This window comes from Callospermophilus lateralis, chromosome 13 (genome assembly GCF_048772815.1).
Source record: "Callospermophilus lateralis isolate mCalLat2 chromosome 13, mCalLat2.hap1, whole genome shotgun sequence".
Classification (NCBI taxonomy): Eukaryota; Metazoa; Chordata; class Mammalia; order Rodentia; family Sciuridae; genus Callospermophilus; species Callospermophilus lateralis.
The window spans coordinates 58,426,385-58,448,591 of NC_135317.1; the positions used below are offsets into that span (position 1 = coordinate 58,426,385).

At 43.6% G+C, this 22,207-nt stretch overlaps 1 protein-coding gene across 1 annotated transcript in view; it reads left to right on the forward strand.

The window, feature by feature from the left end:
* Positions 1-21,410, forward strand: part of Parp1 (poly(ADP-ribose) polymerase 1) — a 43,703-nt gene extending 22,293 nt beyond the window's left edge. The window contains exons 7-23 of the mRNA XM_076872852.1: positions 82-258; positions 2,042-2,189; positions 3,581-3,721; positions 4,410-4,652; positions 4,958-5,026; positions 5,184-5,316; positions 6,084-6,279; positions 8,969-9,097; positions 12,695-12,778; positions 14,475-14,597; positions 15,152-15,280; positions 17,116-17,214; positions 17,713-17,865; positions 18,872-18,999; positions 19,732-19,793; positions 20,376-20,490; positions 20,857-21,410. Of these exons, the coding sequence (XP_076728967.1) occupies positions 82-258; positions 2,042-2,189; positions 3,581-3,721; positions 4,410-4,652; positions 4,958-5,026; positions 5,184-5,316; positions 6,084-6,279; positions 8,969-9,097; positions 12,695-12,778; positions 14,475-14,597; positions 15,152-15,280; positions 17,116-17,214; positions 17,713-17,865; positions 18,872-18,999; positions 19,732-19,793; positions 20,376-20,490; positions 20,857-20,938 (2,211 nt within the window). The 3' untranslated portion in view covers positions 20,939-21,410. The remainder of the gene's footprint in view (positions 1-81; positions 259-2,041; positions 2,190-3,580; positions 3,722-4,409; positions 4,653-4,957; positions 5,027-5,183; positions 5,317-6,083; positions 6,280-8,968; positions 9,098-12,694; positions 12,779-14,474; positions 14,598-15,151; positions 15,281-17,115; positions 17,215-17,712; positions 17,866-18,871; positions 19,000-19,731; positions 19,794-20,375; positions 20,491-20,856) is intronic.
* Positions 21,411-22,207: the final 797 nt, after the last annotated feature.

The following is a 22,207-nucleotide window of genomic DNA, read 5'->3' on the forward strand; positions in this document are numbered from 1 at the left end:
TAAGGTCTTCCGTTGCACATTAGTAACTGTCCTTTATTGGAGTGCTTCCTTTCCTCTCTGACATTTCTTCAATGGCTTCAGATCTTGGACCGAGTCGCTGATGGCATAGCGTTTGGAGCCCTCCTTCCCTGTGAGGAATGCTCTGGCCAGCTGGTCTTCAAGAGCGATGCTTATTACTGTACTGGGGATGTCACTGCCTGGACCAAATGTGTGGTCAAGACACAGACACCAAATCGAAAGGAATGGGTAACCCCAAAGGTAAGGGGTTGGGAGCGTCTTTATCTCTGCCTTCTGGCCTTGTCCACCCTTGTCCACTAATGACATAGTTCCTATGTCATTAGACTTCTTTATAGCTGGGCCATCCTCATCAGAATACAGAATAAAATTTTATTATTAGTTCTATACGTTAGCAAACCACGTAGCTATGGAACCAAAGCACCTGTAAATGTGAAGTTTGAGGTTTGTCTGGCTAGTGTAAAACCTTGCTTGCAAAGACCATGAAATATTTTTACTTTTATTCTCATGTGCCTACTGTAGGCCAGGTACGAGGGATATAGGATGAGTAAACAGTAATTCCTGCCTTTAAGATTGGAGAGTTTTTCTCAAGAGCATATCCTTGCCTTAGTGCTAAAGAATTGGGTCTTGTGTTCACATGGCTCCTCAAATCAAGCATTTTCTTCATTTAAATGGAACTCTATTGAATTCTCAGATATTCAGGAATAGAAAGCCTCAGTTGGAAAGCCTTCTTTGGAACCCTACTGGTGGGGATCTGACAGGATCTCACCTGTTTGCTCAGACTCAGGTCACCTGTTCCCTGCCTCTGTGTGTGGAACATTTGAAACAGTGGCATATAGTAAGCTGTTAAACACTAACTGTTCCACACCTAGAACTGAACTTCCATTTTGGGTTGGTTTTTTGTTTGTTTGTTTTGTTTTGTTTATCTTGGATTTTGTGGGGGTTTTTGTTTTATTTGTTTGTTTTGTTTTGTTTTTGTGATGCTGGGGTTAAAACCCAGGGCCTTGTGCATGCTGGCAAGCACTCTACCACTGAGCCACATCCCCAGCCCTTTACTTCCATGTTTCTCCTGGCCATTGTCTCACTCGTTTCTTGCCTGTCTGTTCACTGCAGTAATTCTCTCCCTCCCAGTCTCTTCTTTTTACCTGAGTGGTCACTCTAAAGCGCTTCTGACCCTGGCATTTTCCTCATCCTTAAAATCTTAATAGTGATTCCTCAACATTCCCAGTTTTTCTAATTTTAAATCTTAGATTCCTATTTTTGTGTTGCTTTTACTATCCTCAGTGAGAAAATATTAAGATGGCAATAAGCATAATGAAGTTCTTTGTATTATACATACCAATTACAAAGCATCTATGTACATTTTTAGAAGGTATGTACTATTTTTTTTAAAAAGGTATGTGCATATGTGAGACGTTTTTCCTTCTTGCAGCATTTGCTGCCTATGTGGATTTGTGAGGTCAGTAGTCTTTCCCCAGAGCTTCCTGTGTTTGGCATTTGCCTACCTAGAGCAAGACCCATTGTAAATCACCTGAGATGAAGACTGAACCATGCTGACAGAAGCATTCACAATAAAGGTTGTAGGGCACTCTGTATCTGTTTGTTTGCTTTCTAAGAAAGGAAGGGACTTGCCTTCATTTCCTGGTGTTTGCAGTCTTATGGGACTTTCAATCTTGGGATGGGCATTTCATTCCAGAAAGGCCTAGTGATCAAAGGAGGAATTCAAGAATAGGGTTGGAGAGGTTGCAAGTGTAGGTCCCTGTGGCAATTTCCCTGGCCTTATTGTCAAAAGATTTTTATCATAAAGTCAGATTGATGCCAGCTGACTCATGGACATAGAAGTACTAGAAATAAGTATCATAGCAGCAATAAGGTGTCTTTCAGTCTGGCAGTTGCACATTTTTCTATTTTATGTACTTTAGTGTAAGAAGGAAAAAGATTTCATAGGCCAAATCTCCTTTGGTATTAGGTGATTATTTCAAAAGAAAGCTGGTTTCTTAAAAAAACTAAAATTTGTATTCTTTAGGAATTCCGAGAAATCTCTTACCTCAAAAAATTGAAGGTTAAAAAGCAGGACCGGCTATTTCCCCCAGAGACCAGTGCTCCAGTGGCAGTGGCACCCCCACCCTCTTCAGCCTCAACACCTGCTGCTGTGAACTCCTCTGCTCCAGCAGGTACAGCTCTGGGAGCAACTGTGGGCCAAGCCTACCGTAGCTACTCAGGGAGATGAATTTGCCTCCATGCTGCAGGGACAAGGGTTAGGATTTTCGGGGGGGGGGGTCTCTGCTGATAATGTGGGGAAGCCCTTGGGCCCCCTCCCTTACCTGGGACCTCTCCTGGGGCAGGGAAAGGGGACATTAACAATATAAAGTCCTCAAAAGCAAATGACTTACTTAGAAAGGGGTTCCTGGCCTGTACTCCCTGCAGTGGTGTTTGGTGTGTCCTTCCTGCACTGGGGAGCCTCCTTCCAGGCCTTGATTCCCACCCTGTACCCACCAGCACTCTGGACCCAGTGTCTACTTGATACCTATTATATACAGAGTTAGAGAAAGTTCTTGATCAGTATTAGACTTGCTTCAAGCCAAGACAGACAGATGAAAGGGACAAGAGACCCTCTGGTTATTTATTCAGGGATTCGCTCTAATAGTGAAGGCCACAGTGTTGTGGGTGGAGGATGAGTTTCCACCCCAGAATATTGATCACTATCGTGCACCACCCTGCTGCTTGCGGCCTGGGTTCAGGTGCACATGTGGGAGGAATGTTCTGGTCCCTCTTTTCAGGGTCCCCTCCTTTGCTTTCCCCTCATAATTTTGTTCTCTGTGGAGACGGTGGCCAGTTTTCAGTGAAGTTCTGTCAGTGTCTCTAATATCTGCCTTCTGAGTGAGAGCAGGAAGGACCTCTCCCTACATCTTCTGGTCCAGGCACTGTGATACCAACACTTTGTTTCCATCTGCAGCAAACAGAAGGCAGCCCCTATCCAGCCCATCTACCCTGGACACTCCAGCACCAGCCTACCTTTTTTTTTTGCTTAGAATGATTTTGCTTAGTTTGATTGTGCTGACCAAAACCTTGAGCAGTTGTCACAGACATGTCTAATTTTTAAATAAGAATTGCAGTTTGTTTTAAATAGGAGGTGGGTTGAGAGGAATCAAAGAAGATATTAGGAACTCACGTGACTTACCCTCTGCCTACTCCACTCTGACCTCCTGGTCCCTCATCCCCAAGTACATTCATCTTCTGCCCTCAGAGCAGACCAAAGGTCTTCCACCTAACTACCCAGATCACAGCATTTCATGGCTTGTCCCCTGCCCTTCCTGTCCATATTGAGGGGTGCATATGGGTTCTCAGTTGGCAGTCTGCTTTCCCTGTGGTCCTTTACTTCAGTTTTTCATGGGCTTCCCCACCCCTCACCCCCACAAAAAGCTGATAAAAGAGGGATGCTTGCCAGGGATCCTGCAGCCTGGCTTCCCTGGATACTCGCTGCTTGTTTTTCTGCTCCTCCTCCCCTCTTCCTGGGAGCAGTGCCAGAGTATCCAAAGTGATGATTCTGTTCTTGCTATCCCAGATAAGCCCTTGTCCAACATGAAGATCCTGACACTTGGGAAACTCTCCCGGAACAAGGATGAAGTGAAGGCCACAATCGAGAAACTCGGGGGCAAGTTGACAGGGACGACCAACAAGGCCTCTCTATGCATCAGTACTAAAAGTGAGTTTAAAGATTAATTTGTAAGGCAGAACAATGCTTCTATCTTGCAAATGTGATGAAGGTTCAGTGAGGAAATTTGTGACAAACATCACTCAAAAACTCATCATCATCACTCATGTTTTTTTACAAAGGGAAACCAGTATTTGCACTTTGTAGTGCAGTAGCATACATTTGCATGTGTCTTTTTTGCCAGCCAGCTATAAACTATTCTCTACTATGTTGCACTGTTTTGCAACACATTGGTGGGATTGCAGGAAAACAGAAGTTCACAACTCAAGTAGGTTTGGAAAATGCAGAGATAAACAGGTTTCTTTAGTTGTTGTTAGTGATACTGGGGATTGAACCCAGGCCCTCATGCATGCTAAGCAAGCACGCAGTCACTGAGCTATACCCCGGCCCAATCCTTTATGGGGAAATTGGGCCTATGTGCTTGACCTTGTCTGTGGCATCTCCTGACATCTCACCCTATAGAGTAGTTTGGAGAGGGCTGCCCTTGAGTTATCACACCTTAGAGCAGATTGGCCAGTAAGACTGTTGTTGGGATGCAGCCAACTCTGTGAGCCTTAGAATTGAAAGGCAAGGAGAGCTGCAGGAGACGAGGGTGGGGAGGTAGAACTGTAGTCATTGGAGACTTGGTTTTAGTTTAAAGCTTACTGCTTAGGGCTTTTTTCCCTCCAATTTTGAACAGAGGAGGTAGAAAAGATGAATAAGAAGATGGAGGAAGTGAAAGAAGCCAATATTCGCGTTGTGTCTGAAGAGTTCCTTCAGGATGTCTCCGGCTCGACCAAAAGCCTTCAGGAGCTGTTCTCAGCACATATCTTGTCCCCATGGGGCACGGAGGTGAAAGCCGAGCCTGTTGAAGTAGTGGCCCCAAAGGGAAAGTCAGGCACTGCACTCACCAAGAAGAGCAAGGGCTCTACAAAGGAGGAAGGTGAGAGCCCCTAATTGCCCCTTCTTGGGTCCAAGGGCCAGAGAGATCGGTGACCCCATCCTGCCATGGTTCAGAGACTATCTGTGGTGGCTGGTCTGCCTGTGTAGGGCCTCTCCATCTGTGTCCCTGAAGTGGTCAGCTGAATGCTGCCTAAAGCAATGTTTTCAACTCAGTTTTCAGCAGCCCCCTTGGCTGGTCTGGGAGGCGATGCAAAGATGCTGGCAAATCATGCATATGAAAATACTCATTTGCCTTCTATCTTCCCCTTTCTGGTTTAATTTTGGTTTTCTGTGTCTGCTACCAAGGTATCAACAAGTCTGAAAAGAGAATGAAATTAACTCTTAAAGGGGGAGCAGCTGTTGATCCTGACTCAGGTAAGTAAATAAGGAACACGCAGGTCTGTAGGGAACCTCCCTACTGAGGATGGTGTGGTGCATCCATCTAAGTGGGGGTTATCTAGGCTCCTAAGACCCGTCTGCCTAAGATCACGGGCCTTGGGTGAGAACTGCAGGAGCTTTACCTCTGGGACAGGTCTGGAACACTCTGCACATGTCCTGGAGAAAGGCGGGAAGGTATTCAGTGCCACCCTTGGCCTGGTGGACATAGTGAAAGGGACCAACTCCTATTACAAGCTGCAGCTTCTTGAGGATGACAAGGAGAGCAGGTAAGCCTGGGGCCACTATCCAGGGGTAGGCTTGTCCTGTCCACCTTGTGAAACCAAGGTTGCTCCCAGACCAGGGCCTAAGACCTAATCACAAAGAACCAAAGTATTTTAAGATCGTTCTATAAAGAGAAGGGAGCCACTGCTACCAATTGTGTAACTATCCTTGGGCCTAGCTGTCCCTGGGTATGGCTTCACATATTCTCCAAAATGGCTTTTCAAACAGAATCAAGATTTAAGATTTTCTCATTGTACCTGGGTGTTTTGTGGGTTTTTTTTTTTTTTTTTTCCAGTATTTATTTTTTTAGTTGTAGATGGAAATAATACCTTTATTTGTTTTTATGTGGTGCTGATGATCTAACCCAGTGCCTCACACATGCAGGAAAAGCATTCTACTCTGAGCCACAACCCCAGCCCCTGTACTCGTGTTTTTAAGTTCTTGAAGCATACAAAGTTTGGAGAGCCCTGAACTTCTTTATTAATTGTGGTATAGAGAATTAGATCCAGGGCTTGGTACATGTTATGCAAGTTCTCTATCATTGAGTTACATCCCTGAATTTACTCTTTAATGTTACTTTAAATTACTAAAATGATCATGATCATTTTTCATTGTTTAGAGTTCTCACTTGGTGCTGGAGATGTAACTCACTGGTAGAACTGGTAGAGCATTTGCTTCACAAGTCCCTGGGTTCTGTCCCCAGCACCCAAAAAATAAATAAAAGTTCTCCCTCCCTAGATGGAAGCTCATCCCCCTTTTTCCCCATTCATAGGTACTGGATATTCAGGTCCTGGGGCCGTGTGGGCACAGTGATTGGTAGTAACAAATTGGAGCAGATGCCATCCAAGGAGGATGCCATTGAACATTTTATGAAATTATATGAAGAAAAAACGGGGAATGCCTGGCACTCCAAAAACTTCACAAAGTATCCCAAAAAGTTCTACCCTTTGGAGATTGACTATGGCCAGGTAATCAATCATTTAATGTTCCTACACTATCTATTCCTAATAAAAAGATGGGATATCTTATTCTTTAAAAACCACATTATGGGGCTGGGGATATGGCTCAAGCGGTAGCACGCTCGCCTGGCATATGTGCGGCCCTGGTTCGATCCTCAGCACCACATAAAAAACAAAGATGTTGTGTCCGCCAATAACTAAAAAAATAAATATTAAAATTCTCAAAATAAATAAATAAATAAATAAATAAATAAATAAAAACCACATTATGCATCAGATAGTGTTGTTAGTGAATATTACCCAGTGTTCAGAGAACTAAATCCAAACAAACAAACAAAAATCCTAACATTCTACTACCAAAGATAACAAAAGAAAACTCTGGAGCAATATCTATGAATATATAGAAGGCTTTTTATCTGAACCCAAGATTCATTGTAGATCATGTGATAGAAATATAATAGCTTGACATGCTCTGCCAAGAATTTGGGATTACTAGGAATAATCCCAAATTATTCCTAATAGCTGTATTATATAGTTTGAGAATATTCCTATGTATGTTATTTGACAGCATTTAGTTTTCTTTTGGTTGATACTTTTGTGTTCCTTCAAGGGATATGGAGAACAAAGTGTTAACCTTTTTAAAATAAGACTGTATTCACAACTATAGTTCCAGCAACTCAGGAGGCTGAGGCAAGAGGATTACAAGTTCAAGGCTAGCCTCAGCAACTTAGACCTTGTCTCAAAATAAGAAAACTGGTGATGTAGTTCAGTGAATTTAATCCCAGTACCCCACCCCTCACTCCACTCCCCAAAAAGAATCTATTACTCTTAATGTGGGAAATACACATTCATTTTATAAAAGGAAGGAGATTTGTAGATGGGTACAGATTTTAATTCAAAATCTTTGAGACTTTGGATGTCAAGGGTAATTTTTTTCTTCATAGGGGATGTCATGAGCTCTCACACTAAAGTAGGATTTACCTTTTTATTATATAGTATTAGGAGGAGACCTTAAATTGGAGGCACAGAGGCTTGGTCTGATTTAGTAGTGCCCCCTACTGAATTAAATACTTGTTTTAGAAATTTTTGAGAAATAAATACAAAGATACAAAAAATAGAAACTACCCAGAATTAGCCACAGTTAAAGTCATGGTGTATATATATCAGTCTAATGTCTTTAAAATTTGATTCTTCCCTTACATGTTATGTTGCAACCATCCGCCTTCTGCCTTAAGGTTCGGGGAGCATTTCCTCATGCCCTCAAAGTTTTTAGTAGTCACCATTAAAAAAGCAAAAGGAAAACAGTAAAATTAATCTTAGTAATTAACTTAACCCAGTATATGCAAAATATTCTCCTTTTTAACATAATGATTGAAAACCATTAATCCAATTATTAATGAGAAAAATTTTTCTATATTAAGTCTGAAATTAGTTGTTTATTTTACACTCACAGGACTTAGTTTGGAGAGACCACAATTCAAAACCTTTGTAACTGTATATAACTATATTTCTGAGTAGCTACCATATTAAATTAAACTGCATTGATCTAGAACATTAGTTGCTAGACCACATAAAATTTCATCCTGTGAGTGGGCCAAAAGTCAGAATTGATCAAAATAGTTCCCTTACTCCTATTTAGATTACATCTAGGCATTTGCTATATTTACTACCAATACACATAAATATTTGTGTGCTTCTGTAATTCATTAGAAGTGGAGTTCATAGGTCAGAAGGAATGTGCACTTGATAAGGCTTTTTTTTTTTTTTTTTTTGGTGCTGGGGATTGAACTCATGGCCTTGCTCATGTGAGGCAAACACTCTACCAACTAAGCTATATCCCAGCCCCTTGATAAGGCTTTTTAACACATTGGTAGTTTGCCTTTTCAGTGAGTTCACATTTAAGACTCAGTATTATAGCATGGAGACAACCTCCACTATGAGAGTAACAATAGCAGCCTTGAACATTGACAGCACTTGGTTAAGCCAGGCAGGTTACAGGTTCAAAGCCCAAGACCAGTTACCTTCACTCCAAACAAATGCCAAACACTGTTAATGGTTAGGTAGTTAGTGTGATATTGACCTAACCTTCAGGAGGCAGGGATAAAGTCATGTGTAGTGTGTTGAGGCAGTATGATTCCAGAGAGCAAGGCTGAGGGGTGGAAAACCAAAGTAGAGGGAGAGGGAAGGCGAATGCTAGCATGTGCTTTTACACTGACAAGCTGGCTGGCAGGAAATGATACTGGGTGCTAGATCTATTGGGACTTCAGAGAAGTCTGTATAAACTTGTTCTTGCAATAGCTCTTGGGAGAGGAGTTTGTCCATAAGTCCTGTGTCCCATCTTGGTCCAAGGTTCACCTTCACAACTGCTCAGCACTTCCATGTTGGGCCTTAGAGGACACTTGAAATTACCATACAGGGTGCTAGCAAGCCTAAGAAGAATCAGCCCATGCAGATTCTTCCATGGTGGCTGGAATAAGGATCTGGAGCAGCCAGGAGTACATGAGAGTGCATAGGAATTATGTGCCCATGTGCAAAGCCACATGTACTCCTGACCTGTCGCCCAGAAAAAAGTAGCTCTTAGCTGTTTTTTGCTTATGCCACTCCATCCTGTGTCCTAATTGCCATGTCCCCCAACAGCAATACCACCTTGCCTGCGCTGTCAGTTTGGTTCTCTTATTGATTTTCTTTCTACTTTAAGGATGAAGAAGCGGTAAAGAAGCTGACAGTAAACCCTGGCACCAAGTCTAAGCTCCCCAAACCAGTGCAGGAACTCATTAGGATGATCTTTGATGTGGAAAGTATGAAGAAAGCCATGGTGGAGTATGAGGTTGGTGCCTTTGATGATTTGTGAGCATTTGCTAAGATTGATGATTAAGTGTTGACCTAAAGACGAACTCTTTGGTGGTTCTTGTTTTCTCTTGTGTGCTTCTCAAAAATAGAAAACAGAGGATGGCAGCTTCTTGTACCTGCCCTTCCTCAGATAGGGTAAATATGGAATCCTGAAGCCCTTGCCCTTTTGCCAAAGATCATTTGATTGTTTTGAAACATGTAGTATGTTGTAGAGAACTGTCCCCACGTCCCCAATCCCCTTTGTACTTTTTCCCCTCCTAGGTGCCGTGATAGCCTGGGTAGGTCTGGTTCTTTGGGGGCCCAAGTAAACTGGCCAACTAGACTTGTCTGAAACAGTCTGCTTGAAGAAAAAGCGAACTGTTAGTTTTCTATCACTCTGACAAAATACCTGAGAAAATCAACTTATGAGGGAGAAAATGGTTATTTTGGCTCACAGTTTCAGAGATTTCAGTCCATGGTAGCTTGGCCCTGTCACTTCAGACATCTGTTAGCATAGTACCTTGTGACAGAAGCACATGGGGGATGAAGCATGTCATCTCACGGTAGCCAGGGAGCAGAATAGATACGAAGGGGCCAGGATTGCCAGGGCCCCCTCAAGGGCACATCTCCAGTGACCTCACTTCCTTCCACTAGGCCCCACCTACTAAAGGTTCTGCCACCTTCAGTAACACCGAAGGCTAGCAACCAAGCCTTCAGCATATGAGCCTTTTGGGGACATTTAAAATCCAAACCATAGCACTGTCAGAAGGCACAGAGAGCCTCTGACTCTCACTTCCTCTGACACATACTAGCTGTTTTTAACAAAGAGATGGAATGGTGGTTGGTTGAGTCCAGCACTGTAGGTGGAGGCCAAGCACTTCATGTGCATTCTGCACCTCGCCTCCACTCTTCCCCAGGAAACAAGTGCAGAAGGGCTTCTCATTTCTTGTTGCTGCCTGTCTAGCAAACACAGCCTCTCCCTTCCCCAGCCACTGAGCCCAGAGGCTTCAAGGTGCTCTGGAAAATAAGCAGCTTCCTGTGTCCTGGGCTCCTAGGAACCCAATGCAGAGGGTAAGATTCTTGGATTAATCAGCCATTCTGTTCCTTCTCCAAGAGGCTGCTCACTCACCCTCATGTTCTATGACTTCCCATGTTCTTCAACCCCATAGACATCAGGACCAACACAGCATCTCCCTAACAGGAGCTCCACGTAGCAGGACTGCTCTGCCCCCACTGCTGTTACAGAGCAGCGTTGAATTACATCCTCTGATGAGTTTGGAAAAGGCCAGGGCCCATTTTCACAGAAACATAACCTGACTTCTGTCTGCAAGAATGACTAGTTTAAACAGCTTACAGCATACCAAGATGTAGGTGCATGCAAGAGAAGAGAGGAGTTGCTGGGGTAAGGGGAGAAGAAAAGGATTTATGTCTCATTCATGTTCTGAGGTCCGTGCATCATTTCTAGCCTTTTGTACTCCGGTTTGTCTGTGATTCATAGATGTTCTCAACTCTCCTCAGACCCAACTCTTCCTGTGAAATGATGTTTTTATGTTGATTTTTTTACTTAGCTGGTTAATTAAATAGCAGGAAGAGAAAGGCCAGGGCCTCTGCTGCTGAGACATCAGAAGGCAGCCTGTGGGAAGTTGAGGAAAGCCGGTGCCCACCTTGAAACTGAGTGAAGGAGCCCACATGGGATTGAGGTCAATACGCAGACATGGTGACCCTGGGGAGAGGGAGGGCAGGAGTTGTGGCTCAGCGGTAGAGTGCTTGCCTAGCACTTGTGAGGCGCTGGGTTTGATCCTTAGCACCACATAAAAATAAATAAATAAAATAAAGGCATGCGATCATCTACAACCAAAAAGTTTTTTAAAGGGGTGGTGGGGAGGGGAATCCAGACTATAGCTCTAGGAGCCACTTCTGGCTGCAGCTATGGCTCTAGGGTTCTAGCATTGATTGAAGTATGTGTTCTTTTTCAAAAACAAAAACTTTCTACCACTTGCAAATTCTTGTCTTTTGTTTCTGGTCTGGAGCCCATTGCTCCCACTTCTCCCTAAACTGGGTTGCTATGAATCTGGCACTCCCAGCTGTATGTCCAGTGCTACTCCTGAGTTTCTTTTCCAGAATGGGGAAGGGAGTTGTATTTTTTTTTTAGTTCTTTCATCCTGCTGGCCTGTGAGTACATTTTGAGGGGTTTAAAATTAGGGCAACTAGGTGTTTTTTGTTTTGTTTTATATAAACACCAGAATTATATGCTTGGGGAGTATTTGCTTCTCCTGGACGTCTGCTCTTGCTCTGGTCACCCTGTACTTAATGGAAACATCTCTAAAGAGTTCCTTCTTTAGAACTGCTTTTAAAGTCAATTGATAATCCACACTAAAGTCACTCTGCTTTTCTGTTGTACCATGTTCTTCTTCCCCAGACTTGGCTCAACTATTTAACTATTGCCAAAAATCAGATCTTCCCCCTCAGGGTAGAAGGTATATGTATTGCCTGTGCAGAGAAGCATGCATGCCAGGGCTTGTGGCTGTTAAATTAGAAGCTATTGTCACTGACCCCTGATTGCTGTCTAGTGAGCTGAGTATCTTTAACATCCTCTTATTTAGTTTTATCACCATAGCAATCACATTTCTAAAATTCTTGTTCAGCTCCGTCTTGTTCCAGGGTACTACAAGAGGTGCTGGAAGACCAAAGATGGTTAAGGCACATTCTCAACTCCCAGGAGCTCTGCCTTCCTGTCAGTGTCTATTGGGAAAGGCCAGGTGACAAATGCCTTAGGATATAGAGTGTGGGGACCACTGGTAGCTAGATGTCTCAACCTGGGGACCAAGTAACTAACACAATCAGGGTCTCTCACAGGATGGAGTTGAGTCTGTCTTTCAAGGAAGGTGGCCCCATTTTACAAACAGGGAACCAAGGTTGGTTGAAAGCATCTGCCTTCCTAGCTAATGTGATTGATCAGTCAGGCCTTCTGCCTGTAAGGCCCATGCTTTTCTGTTTTAGCATGCAGCCTGCCTGCCTTAAGGGTCACTCCCACTATAGTACAAGCAGTGGCAATAGTGTTGGAACCAGTGTCTAACCTTTTGGAGTGACTGGTTTGAATGAGGCAGCATTGATTAAAGTATATGTTCTTTTTCAAAAACAAAAACCTTCTACCTCTTGAAGATTCTTGTCTTTTGTTTCTGGTCTGGAGCCCAGGGTCTGCTGCCTTGGCTCTGGGATATTGGGAAAGTGGCCTGAGGTGGGGAATCATGACCAATGGGCCCTAATTCTCACTTTGAAATTGGATGGGGATTATGCCATACTCTCTTCTAGAAGTGATTAGACATTTTGAGCATAAGGATGGTGCACTGGCTTATCCCAGCCTTGAATGAAGTGAGCAGAAATCTTCCAGACAAACCCCAGCTTCCAAGGTGGGGAGGGGCTGTGTCCTCTGTTGAGTTGGGTTACTGGGTTTTCCTAGGAAAGCCAGGCAAGCCTCTGGCTGCCTCCATTGGGGGCCCAAGAGGCCTACAGCAGGTAAATGATCGCTCCAGCCCTTCTGTCATCACACTGCAGTATGCTCAGCTTTCAAAGGGTACTCACCCTGTCTCCTCAGATTGACCTTCAGAAGATGCCCTTGGGGAAGCTGAGCAAAAGGCAGATCCAGGCTGCATACTCCATCCTCAGTGAAGTCCAGCAGGTAAGCAGGGAGCTACCTGGGTATGTCATTTTCCATTCTAGTTTTAACAAAACTGAAGTACCAAACCATAATTCATGAGGATGTGGATTTTTTTCAATTCAGGATCTCTATTAAAGTGCCTGCACTGGCCAAAATTATCATAAAACTCACGAATAGCACTTTTCAGATACGTAATAAACTTCCTATAAACTTGACCCAGATTTTCGTCCTCCTGTCTCTTAAAAACACTGATTTTATTTTGTGTATCTGTAAGAGTTAGGCTGTTTGTTTTGCATTTACTAGGAAGTCTTCAAATAGAAGACATTTTCTTTCATTTATGCTTATTCAGCATTTATTTAGTATGTACCAAGGTCCTCTGGTCCTCAGAACCTTCAGGCTACATCCTAGAGGATTTGGAATATTCTTCTTATACTTGGGAATAGAGTACACTCTGTGAAGAAACAGAAGTACCCAGGATGGGTACTGCCTGACTGCTGAAGAAAAGGCCCTGAAACAAAGCTGTTAAATCAGTTACAGCCCAACATGGTGGGACATTCCTGTAATCTCAGCTTCTCAACAGGCTGAGGCAGGAGGATCACAAGTTCAAGGCCAGCCTTAGCAACTTAGTGAGATCCTGTCTCAAAAAAGAAAAAAGGGCTGGGGATGGCTTCGTGATTAAGAATTAACTGGGTTCAGTCCCTAGTGTGTGCCCCCGCCCCGCCCCCCAAAAAAAAAATCCAGTTATAGCTGGCCCAGAGCAATCAATCCTTTTCCTGTTATCCACTAGCTGAGAATATTCAAGGCTTTTCTCAGTGCAGTCTTTCCCTATTCCAGAAGCACTAGATGTGAGGGCTGGAATAACTTCCTTTCCCATTACAGAGCAAGCCTCCAGCACATAGAATTTTTCAGCCTGGAAAAGTACACACCAGAATGAGAAGTAGATCTGCAGGGTACTAGCTTATTACCCCATGACCATTCTGTGATCACTTAGACTGCCAAATATGCAGTAACCCAGTGGTCCAACTTTTCATGCATTCTCTGCATTTGGGCACTAAATGACATTATGTCAGTAGGGATTGCTTAGCTTCTCTGTGCCTGGCCACCTGGACCTTCAGGTACAATAAACAAATTCCCCACCTCAAAGGTGGGGGTCAGTGGATAAAAGGACTTGATTGAATTTTATAACAGTGGGAGAGGCTGGGGTGGCTCAGTGGTGGAGTACTCAACTAGCATGCATATGGCACTGGGTTCAATCCTCACCACCACATAAAAACAAAATAATGTGGCCACCTAAAACTAAAGATACATAAATAAATAAATATTTTTTTAAAAATGGGAAACCCCCAACTTGAAAAATCTTCCAACAAAGTTAAAGAAATTTTTACAGCAGTAGCTATGAGCCCACTTGTCTAGATTTTACAATTGATATAATAGCACAGTTCTTTGTACAAAATGAATTGTCACATGAGAAGCCCATTGTGTTGAGCTGTCCTGTTAGAAAGTAGGAGATCCTACCCCTACTTAGCGCTGTCAATTCAGTAGAAACATGGTCTTCTGATCATTTCCCCACATATCCTGGCTCAATGGCTCATGCTTACAGCAGACTACCTATAGACTTGGCTGAAACACTCATCCTCTAAAGGAGAAAGTCTAGACAAATGCTGGGACTTGGAGCTACTGCCTCTTAGTCTTACATTTTTTACTCCCTCTTTTCCAGGCGGTGTCCCAGGGTAGCAGCGACTCCCAGATCCTGGATCTCTCAAATCGCTTCTACACTCTGATCCCCCACGACTTTGGAATGAAGAAGCCCCCGCTCCTGAACAATGCAGATAGTGTGCAGGTAGTGCTGAAGCTTGGGAGGAATCCCAGGCTACTGGGCTATGCCTTTCTCCTTTGCAGCTTCCCAGTTCTTCATGGTCTGTGGGGGCAGAACCACCTCCATTACCTCATTTTGAAATGAAGTTTCTACCCATATTGGTGGAAACAGAGCCACAGGGGATAAATTATTGTTTCTCTTGCCTTTGCTCTACCAAGTCAATTTGGGAGGAGCCACTGGGCAAGGAGATCTTTACTTGCTCAGAAGGAGCCTATGAGAGTTCCAGACTGAGTTATGGCTTTGTACATCCTTAGTGTAAGTTCCCACCTACCATCAGTGGGCAAATGGAAAGGCAGTTCTTAATGCCACTTAACAACTCCTCCAGGCAGTGAAGCTTTATTGGTACTCCAGGAAATGCTGTGAGTGACGATAATAGGCTAACCCTGAGGAGCAGGGAGATCTTCCCTCCCACCGTATTTATTGGACACTGTCTGCACTCCATTTGTGTGCCAAAGGTGTAGAGAATCTGTCTCCCTCAACTTGGCTCTTAACTCTGCGTCCGTCTTTTGTTCCCCCAGGCCAAGGTAGAAATGCTGGACAACCTCCTGGACATTGAGGTGGCCTACAGTTTGCTTAGGGGTGGATCTGATGACAGTAGCAAGGATCCCATTGATGTTAACTATGAGAAGCTCAAAACTGACATTAAGGTAAGAAGGCCTGCCCTTCCCCAAACATCTTAAGCACTTACCCCAAGAGTAGTGGTTCTATGCACCAGAATCTCCTGGAGAGCTCATTGAAACACAGATTGCTATAAGTGTGCTTTTCTAATAAATTCTCAGATGTCACTGAGGTCCTTTGAAACCATCTGGACATTTAACTTATAGACAGGCACCTAGTTTGCAAGGCAGGCTTCTAAGCTAGCACCTTAGCTAGTGTGGAGACTCATTTTTGAGAATTCTTGTCAAAAAATTCTCTCTTCTCTTTTCTTCTCTTCTTCCTCTCCTGTCTCCCACTCCCCTCTCCCTTCTCTACCTCTCTTCGCCTCCTTCTCCCTCTCCCTTTCCTTTCTGTTGCCCTTCCCTCCCTTTTTATCTCCCTTCCTCTCTTTCAAAGCAAACCAGAGGGTGGCATAAACCTTGTAATTTTCAGTTCCCACTTAGAAGTGAAATGCCCAATGACAAATATAAGGAAAATATGTGCCTGAGCTTTTTTTTCCCCTGAGGCCAAAATAGCCCAGATTTGGCACACACGTTGTCCTGAACGTAAGTGCATTGGACACTCATACAGAAATCGCCCTGCCTGGGCCAACCAGAGGAAGAATCTGTGCCTTATCTCCTAACTTGTCCTGAGTTTGGCTTTGTTGCCTGTGCGCCTTGATTTCCTCAGCCGCTGCTTCCCTGCTTGTGGCATGGCAGGGGCTCAAGTGCACTAAAGTGTTGAGCCAGAGCCAATTTTCCTTGCTTAGGACAAAGCACAGGTCTAGGGTCCAAGCAGGGTTAGACACCAAATGTCCCTTCTTTTTTTTTTTTTAAGAGAGGAGAGAGAGAGAGAATTTTAATATTTATTTTTTAGTTTTCAGCGGACACAACATCCTTGTTTGTATGTGGTGCTGAGGATCGAACCCAGTACATGTCGCATGCATGCCAGGCGAGCGCGCTACCGCTTGAGCCACATCCTCAGCCCCTTCTTTTCCCTTCTTGATGGGAAAGCTGTGGGTTCTTAGTGAAAGGATTCTTATTATTTCTGTTTATAATTAAGATTTTAATTAAGAGACAGCAGGGAGCCAGGTAGAGTGGCACACGCCTATAATCCCAGTGACTCTCCAGAGACTGAGGCAAAAGGATCACAAGTTTGAGGCCAGCCTGGGTAGCTTAATGAGACCTTGTCTTTAAAAATAAGACATAAATAAAAGGGTGATGTGGTACAGGCCTGTAATTCTAGCAACTTAGGACGCAGAGACAGGGGATCATAAATTCAAGACTGTCTAAACAACTTAGCAAGACTCTATCTCAAATTTTTTATTTTCCAAACTTTAAATAAGAGTATAGAAACATAAGACACACATAGCCTCCTTCATGATAGATTCAGATTTGTTTAGTGTAGATTACATTATTAAGGATGTGCTCTGAGCCAGACATAATATGGGTGGCTGTGAAGATTAACGACTGAGCATTTGTCCTTAAAACCCCAAGAGTTGATCAGACTTTTAATTTCAAGGCATCATCTTATCAGTGAGCTAGACTGCTTTTTCCTGGGAGTTGGTTCATAATTCTGGGTTCCCTCACTTCACTGACATTGAGCCCCATATTTCTAGCTTTACTGATACCAAAATTCACAGGATTTTAAGGGAATCCTGGAAATCCTGTCTGTCCAGCTAGATGAAGAGGTGGATGCTCAGGGAGCTGGCACTGTGGGCCCAAGGCCTATGAATTGCTTTGACCCACAGGCAGTTGGTCCTAAGGTCTGTTGAGCTTGTATATTAATATCTTCCTGCTTCCCCGTGGTCTCCCATGCTCTTAACCCCAAAATGCCTATCTTGTAGGTAGTTGACAAAGACTCTGAAGAAGCAGAGATCATCAGGAAGTATGTTAAGAACACCCACGCAACCACACACAACGCCTATGATCTGGAAGTTGTGGATGTAAGAACCCTTCTCCCCACCCCCTTATGTCCTGCCAGCTTCCCTGCCCACTCCTCTGACCTGGGCTTGGGTAGAAAAGATCAGTCTTCTTGTCTTTAAATTATCAGAGGAAGTGATTCATTTGTCTGTTGAACAGGAAAAACTAGTAGTCTTATAGTTGGGGGTGGCTTTTTATTCTGTTTTAAAAGGACATTTCCATTTCCCAGACCTGATTTTAGAATCAGAAAGTATGATTGATTATCGGAGGTTCAAGATAAAGTCCTACAGTGTCTATCTACTTCATTATAGTGCTAATTTTCATAGATAGTCCTTGCTGAGTGGGATCTTGATGACTTGTGTCACTCTGAGCCTGGTGGAAAACATCTTCCTTATTGCAACAGACCTTTTAATTTCTAGCTATAGAGACAGGTGATCAGCTCTCCAGTATCCATCCAGAACTTTCACTTAACCAGATTAACAGCTGCTTTTATTTCTCCCCTTTGTTGAATACCCACCCAGATCTTCAAGATAGCGCGTGAAGGGGAGAGCCAACGCTACAAACCCTTTAAGCAGCTTCACAATCGAAGGTTGCTATGGCATGGGTCCAGGACCACCAACTTTGCTGGGATCCTCTCCCAGGGTCTGCGGATAGCCCCGCCTGAAGCACCTGTGGTATGTGCCTGGCCTGGGGAGGTGTGGGGAGCATAGGGTAAATGACACCTACCTGTTCCCACAAAGAGCTTGCAGGTACTTGGGTTAGAGTGCGTGTGTCCCCTGTGAACAAGGGGTCTTATTTAAAGATGTGGTGTTGGCTCGGCTGTGACTGCTCAAGTGGACTTTTTTTTTAAAAAACACCCTTTCTCCAGCCCCACAGCTATAGCCTCAGTAGTGCCTTCACCTTTATCCTCCAGGTCCCAGCCCTGTCACAGGTGCAGCTGCACAGGTAACAATTTGTAGTTTCTGGAACAAAAGCAGTAAACTGTCCAGGCCAAGGATGCTGTGAATGCTAATTGGGTGTGTTGACAAGCAAAGAATGGGCTTTGACTACAGGCCAACCTGAGTCCAGATCTGCCTCTACCACTTCCCAGCTAGCAGCTTCCATGAACTTGTCTTTTTATCATCAATAAAGTGGATGATAACTGAGTAAATCCTTACCCAGACACAAGAGATCTGGATTATTAGAATGGACCGTCTGGACAGGACCTTGGAGATGGCCTTCCAGGCTTCTTTTTACCATTGTAAAAAGTGAGGCGTGAGGAAGTGTAATGACTCGCTAGTATTGTGTAGTCTGACTGGGCCAGTGACCCAAACACTAAACCCTGTGTTTCACTTACATAGAAGGGAATAGAAATAATAGCCAATATTCTTGAGTGTGTACATGTGCCTGGCACTAATCTAAGCTAAAATTTATGATTGCATTTAATCTTTACATTAGCTCCATGGCATTATTTTCCCCAGTGAAGGAAAGAGAAAAGTGGAATCCGAAAGATTAAATAACTTCTTGCAGCCCCTCAACATCCAGCAGCTTGTGGATCTGACAGCCCGGGTAGTCTCTGGGCTCCAGCTTATTAAAAGTGATGGATCACAGCCCTTAGCTGGGTGCCAAGCTAAAATCAAAACTCAGTAACTAGCCTAATTTCCCATTAGGTTTTCAGCTGTCCCTTTTCCATTCTTGCAGACAGGCTACATGTTTGGCAAAGGGATCTATTTTGCTGACATGGTCTCAAAGAGTGCTAACTACTGCCACACATCTCAGGGAGACCCGATAGGATTAATCCTGTTGGGAGAAGTTGCCCTTGGAAACATGTAAGTAGACCTGGCTTTGAGGCCAGAAACACTTAATGGGAACAGATAGAGTAGACTGAGGAAAGGAGAATCTCTTTGGCTGGGGGGTGACCAGGAAAATTCTCTACCAATTATGACTCTTCGCTTAAAAGAATCAGAAACCAATTCAAAGCAAGGGAACAAGGGAGATACAGAGATGCCTCAGAAAATGCAAGGACAGGAATAACTAGGCCTCAGGAACCGGCAGTATCTGTTCTCCCTGTGGACTGGGAAGCAGAGGTTAAATCACAAAAAGGTGATAACCCCATAACTCCCTTCTGCTTCTCATGTATTTAGATTTTCTGAGATCAGCAAGGATGGAGCTGGAGTCTTAATCTCAGTTCCAAATTCTCCACAGAGAAAATCTGATTAGACTAGCTTGGTTTAGACATCCGCCCTGATCCTATCAGCTGTAACCCAAAGAGGGAGGTCCAGGGATTGTTAGTTCAGATAAAACCTCCAGAGTTGTTGGCCAGGGCTCCAAACAGGACCTTTTCTTGAAAGTGGCTTCCTAGTAGTGATCATTAAACAATGAGGTTCAGGAAGAGTTACACCTGCAAGTTCTGGAGCAGTGCCAGAAACTTGGGAGGGAGTTCCAAGAGGTGCTGGGTTCTCTGGGTCTTTAGCTCATCTAACATTGTTCTGCTAATTAATCTATTGGTTTTGAGAACCAGTGTCTTGAGGAATCTTCTGAGACTGTCCTGTCTTGATTAGGTATGAACTGAAGCATGCTTCTCATATCAGCAAGTTACCCAAGGGCAAGCACAGTGTCAAAGGTAATGTGTTGCCAGAGCTGCTGCTACATCTGGGGGCCCTAGGTTGGCGGGATGGGCGGTGCTTCCTCCAAAAGCTAGTGTTCTTGGGTTTGGGTGTTAAACATCCATTCATTTCAAATTAAAAAGAAATTTCCCTCTCTGTGGGTACAGCTAGTATCACAGGTGCCATAGGTCATTCTCAGTGTGAGCACCAGTAATCAGGGGCATTCACTGGCTTAACCTAACTCTTCTAGCTATAGCAGGCAAGAAGGGGGCCTCAGGTGACAGTGGCACCTGCAGCATCTTAGATTGCTGGAGTTGGTAGCATATGATGATTCAGGACTCTGAATCAGGTGTGACTGCTATGCATTTCTGTTCATCAGTGTCACTCCTTAGGGGTCAGCTGTCAGTCTTCTCACACAGAACCAGTCATGATTGATACTGTAATAGGATCACCAATTTACAGACTTCTGACAAAGCATGGGGTATGGAATTTGTATGCTTAAAATGAGAACCTGTACCCAGCCTAAAGTAGCTCTCCCACCCCCAGGACATTTTTACATCCATTCTCAATTCCTATCACTTGCACCTTCTGTTTTTCAGGTTTGGGCAAAACTACCCCTGACCCTTCGGCCAGTATCACTCTGGAGGGTGTAGAGGTTCCACTCGGGACCGGGATCTCATCAGGAGTTAACGACACCTGCCTACTATATAATGAGTATCCTTTCGTGAGTGTGCTGTGTGTGAGCACAGAGGAATGCTTTGGAGTCATAACATGGCTTACATATGCACAGATCACCCAGGGCAGACTGGGATTAGATGTCCTATAGTGGGTCTTATGGTGACTGGCCCCTGCATGGTCTCCCTGTATGGAGTGAAATGTCCGACTCTGGTTGGCTCACAGGGTACAGGCCTTTCCCCATTTCCAGAGGATTGGCTTTTTGTCTGCCTAGGAGGCCCCCAACTCAGTCCCCCAGAGAAGCCCCAAGGATGACTTGCTCATAGCACTGAGCATCCTATCTTCCTTGAGAAGAGGCAGGACACAAACTCAGCACTGTTGGCTCCTTGACATACTTCCCTCCAGGTACATTGTCTATGATATTGCTCAGGTAAATCTGAAGTATCTGCTGAAACTGAAATTCAACTTTAAGACATCCCTGTGGTAAATTGGGAGGTGTGAGTCGCACCCTGGTAACTCTGGTATGAATTCACCAAGAGTGCTCATGCACCAACACACCCAGCAGAAACCTCAACTAAGTTGCCAATGGATGTTACCTTTACTAAATCTCCTTAGAAAAGTGTTTTTATATGAACAAGTTAAAAGGTTTTTCCCAACTTTTCAAATCCCTTGTTTCATGTTGCATTGGGGGTTGGGGGATTTTATCCAGCCAGGAACAGCCCTGATAGATACAGCTAACAGTAGAAGGAAAGTTGGGGAGAGATTTTTGTTTTGTTTTGTTTGCTTAGACTAGTCCTGTGGAAAAAACCAAGCCACGTTACAGCATCTGCCTTACTGGTTTCCCAGGGGATGGAAACAATGTGTTTCCACCCTTATTCTAAGTGTTCATCTTTAGTTTTAATTTTGACAAAATGTGAAGCATTTATTTTGAGCTAAAAATAAAAACTAATTTCATACTATTTACATTTTCTTTTTTATCTTGTACTTGTTATTCTCATTTTAAGTTTTTGTGCTATTTGGATTTTTGTTGATGGATGTGGGGAGACCCAAAGGAGGAACTTTAGTTTCTGTTAGAAACAAAAAGAAATTTTTCTAGAAATACTTGAACATGGAATATCTCAGAATATGTAGTATAGTAAATAAAAGTTTCATTTGGAATTTTTGACTTCCCTATCAGCAATTTTGTCTCCCAAATTAAAATCATCTATAATCACCAATATAGCTACTCAAGGGCTAATAGTCATTCTTGATTAAAATGCAAATGGCTTCTGTACTCTTGTGTCTGGTCTCATTCTGACTACGGATATGGTTAATCTTCTCAGTAAAGGGTCTGCAGAGACTATGGGATGTTTCTACCTCTGTCTCTGAAATCTCAGAATACCAGGCATCTCCCAATTGGGAATACCCCACCTGAGTGGCAGAAAATCAAACACAAAGCTTAGGAAAATCTCATTTTTCTTTAATTGATCAGGTACATTGCCGTGAGAAAGCTCGTGTTATTCTGGCCTCTGAAAGGCTTACATAAAACCTCCTTGCCTCATAGAATTGTCTTTTGTTTAAGAATGATACTTAATGTTCTTAATACTTAATGATACTTAATGCATTTATGTTCTCTGAAAGTCAGGGCTACATCTTAAATGTCACTTCTGACCTTTTACAGAAGGTGAATGGGAGGTGCAGGCAGAAGGTGAATAACAGGCAAGAGAAAGCAACCATCAATAGCAGAACACTGCAGAGAGCTCACCCTGGAAAAACT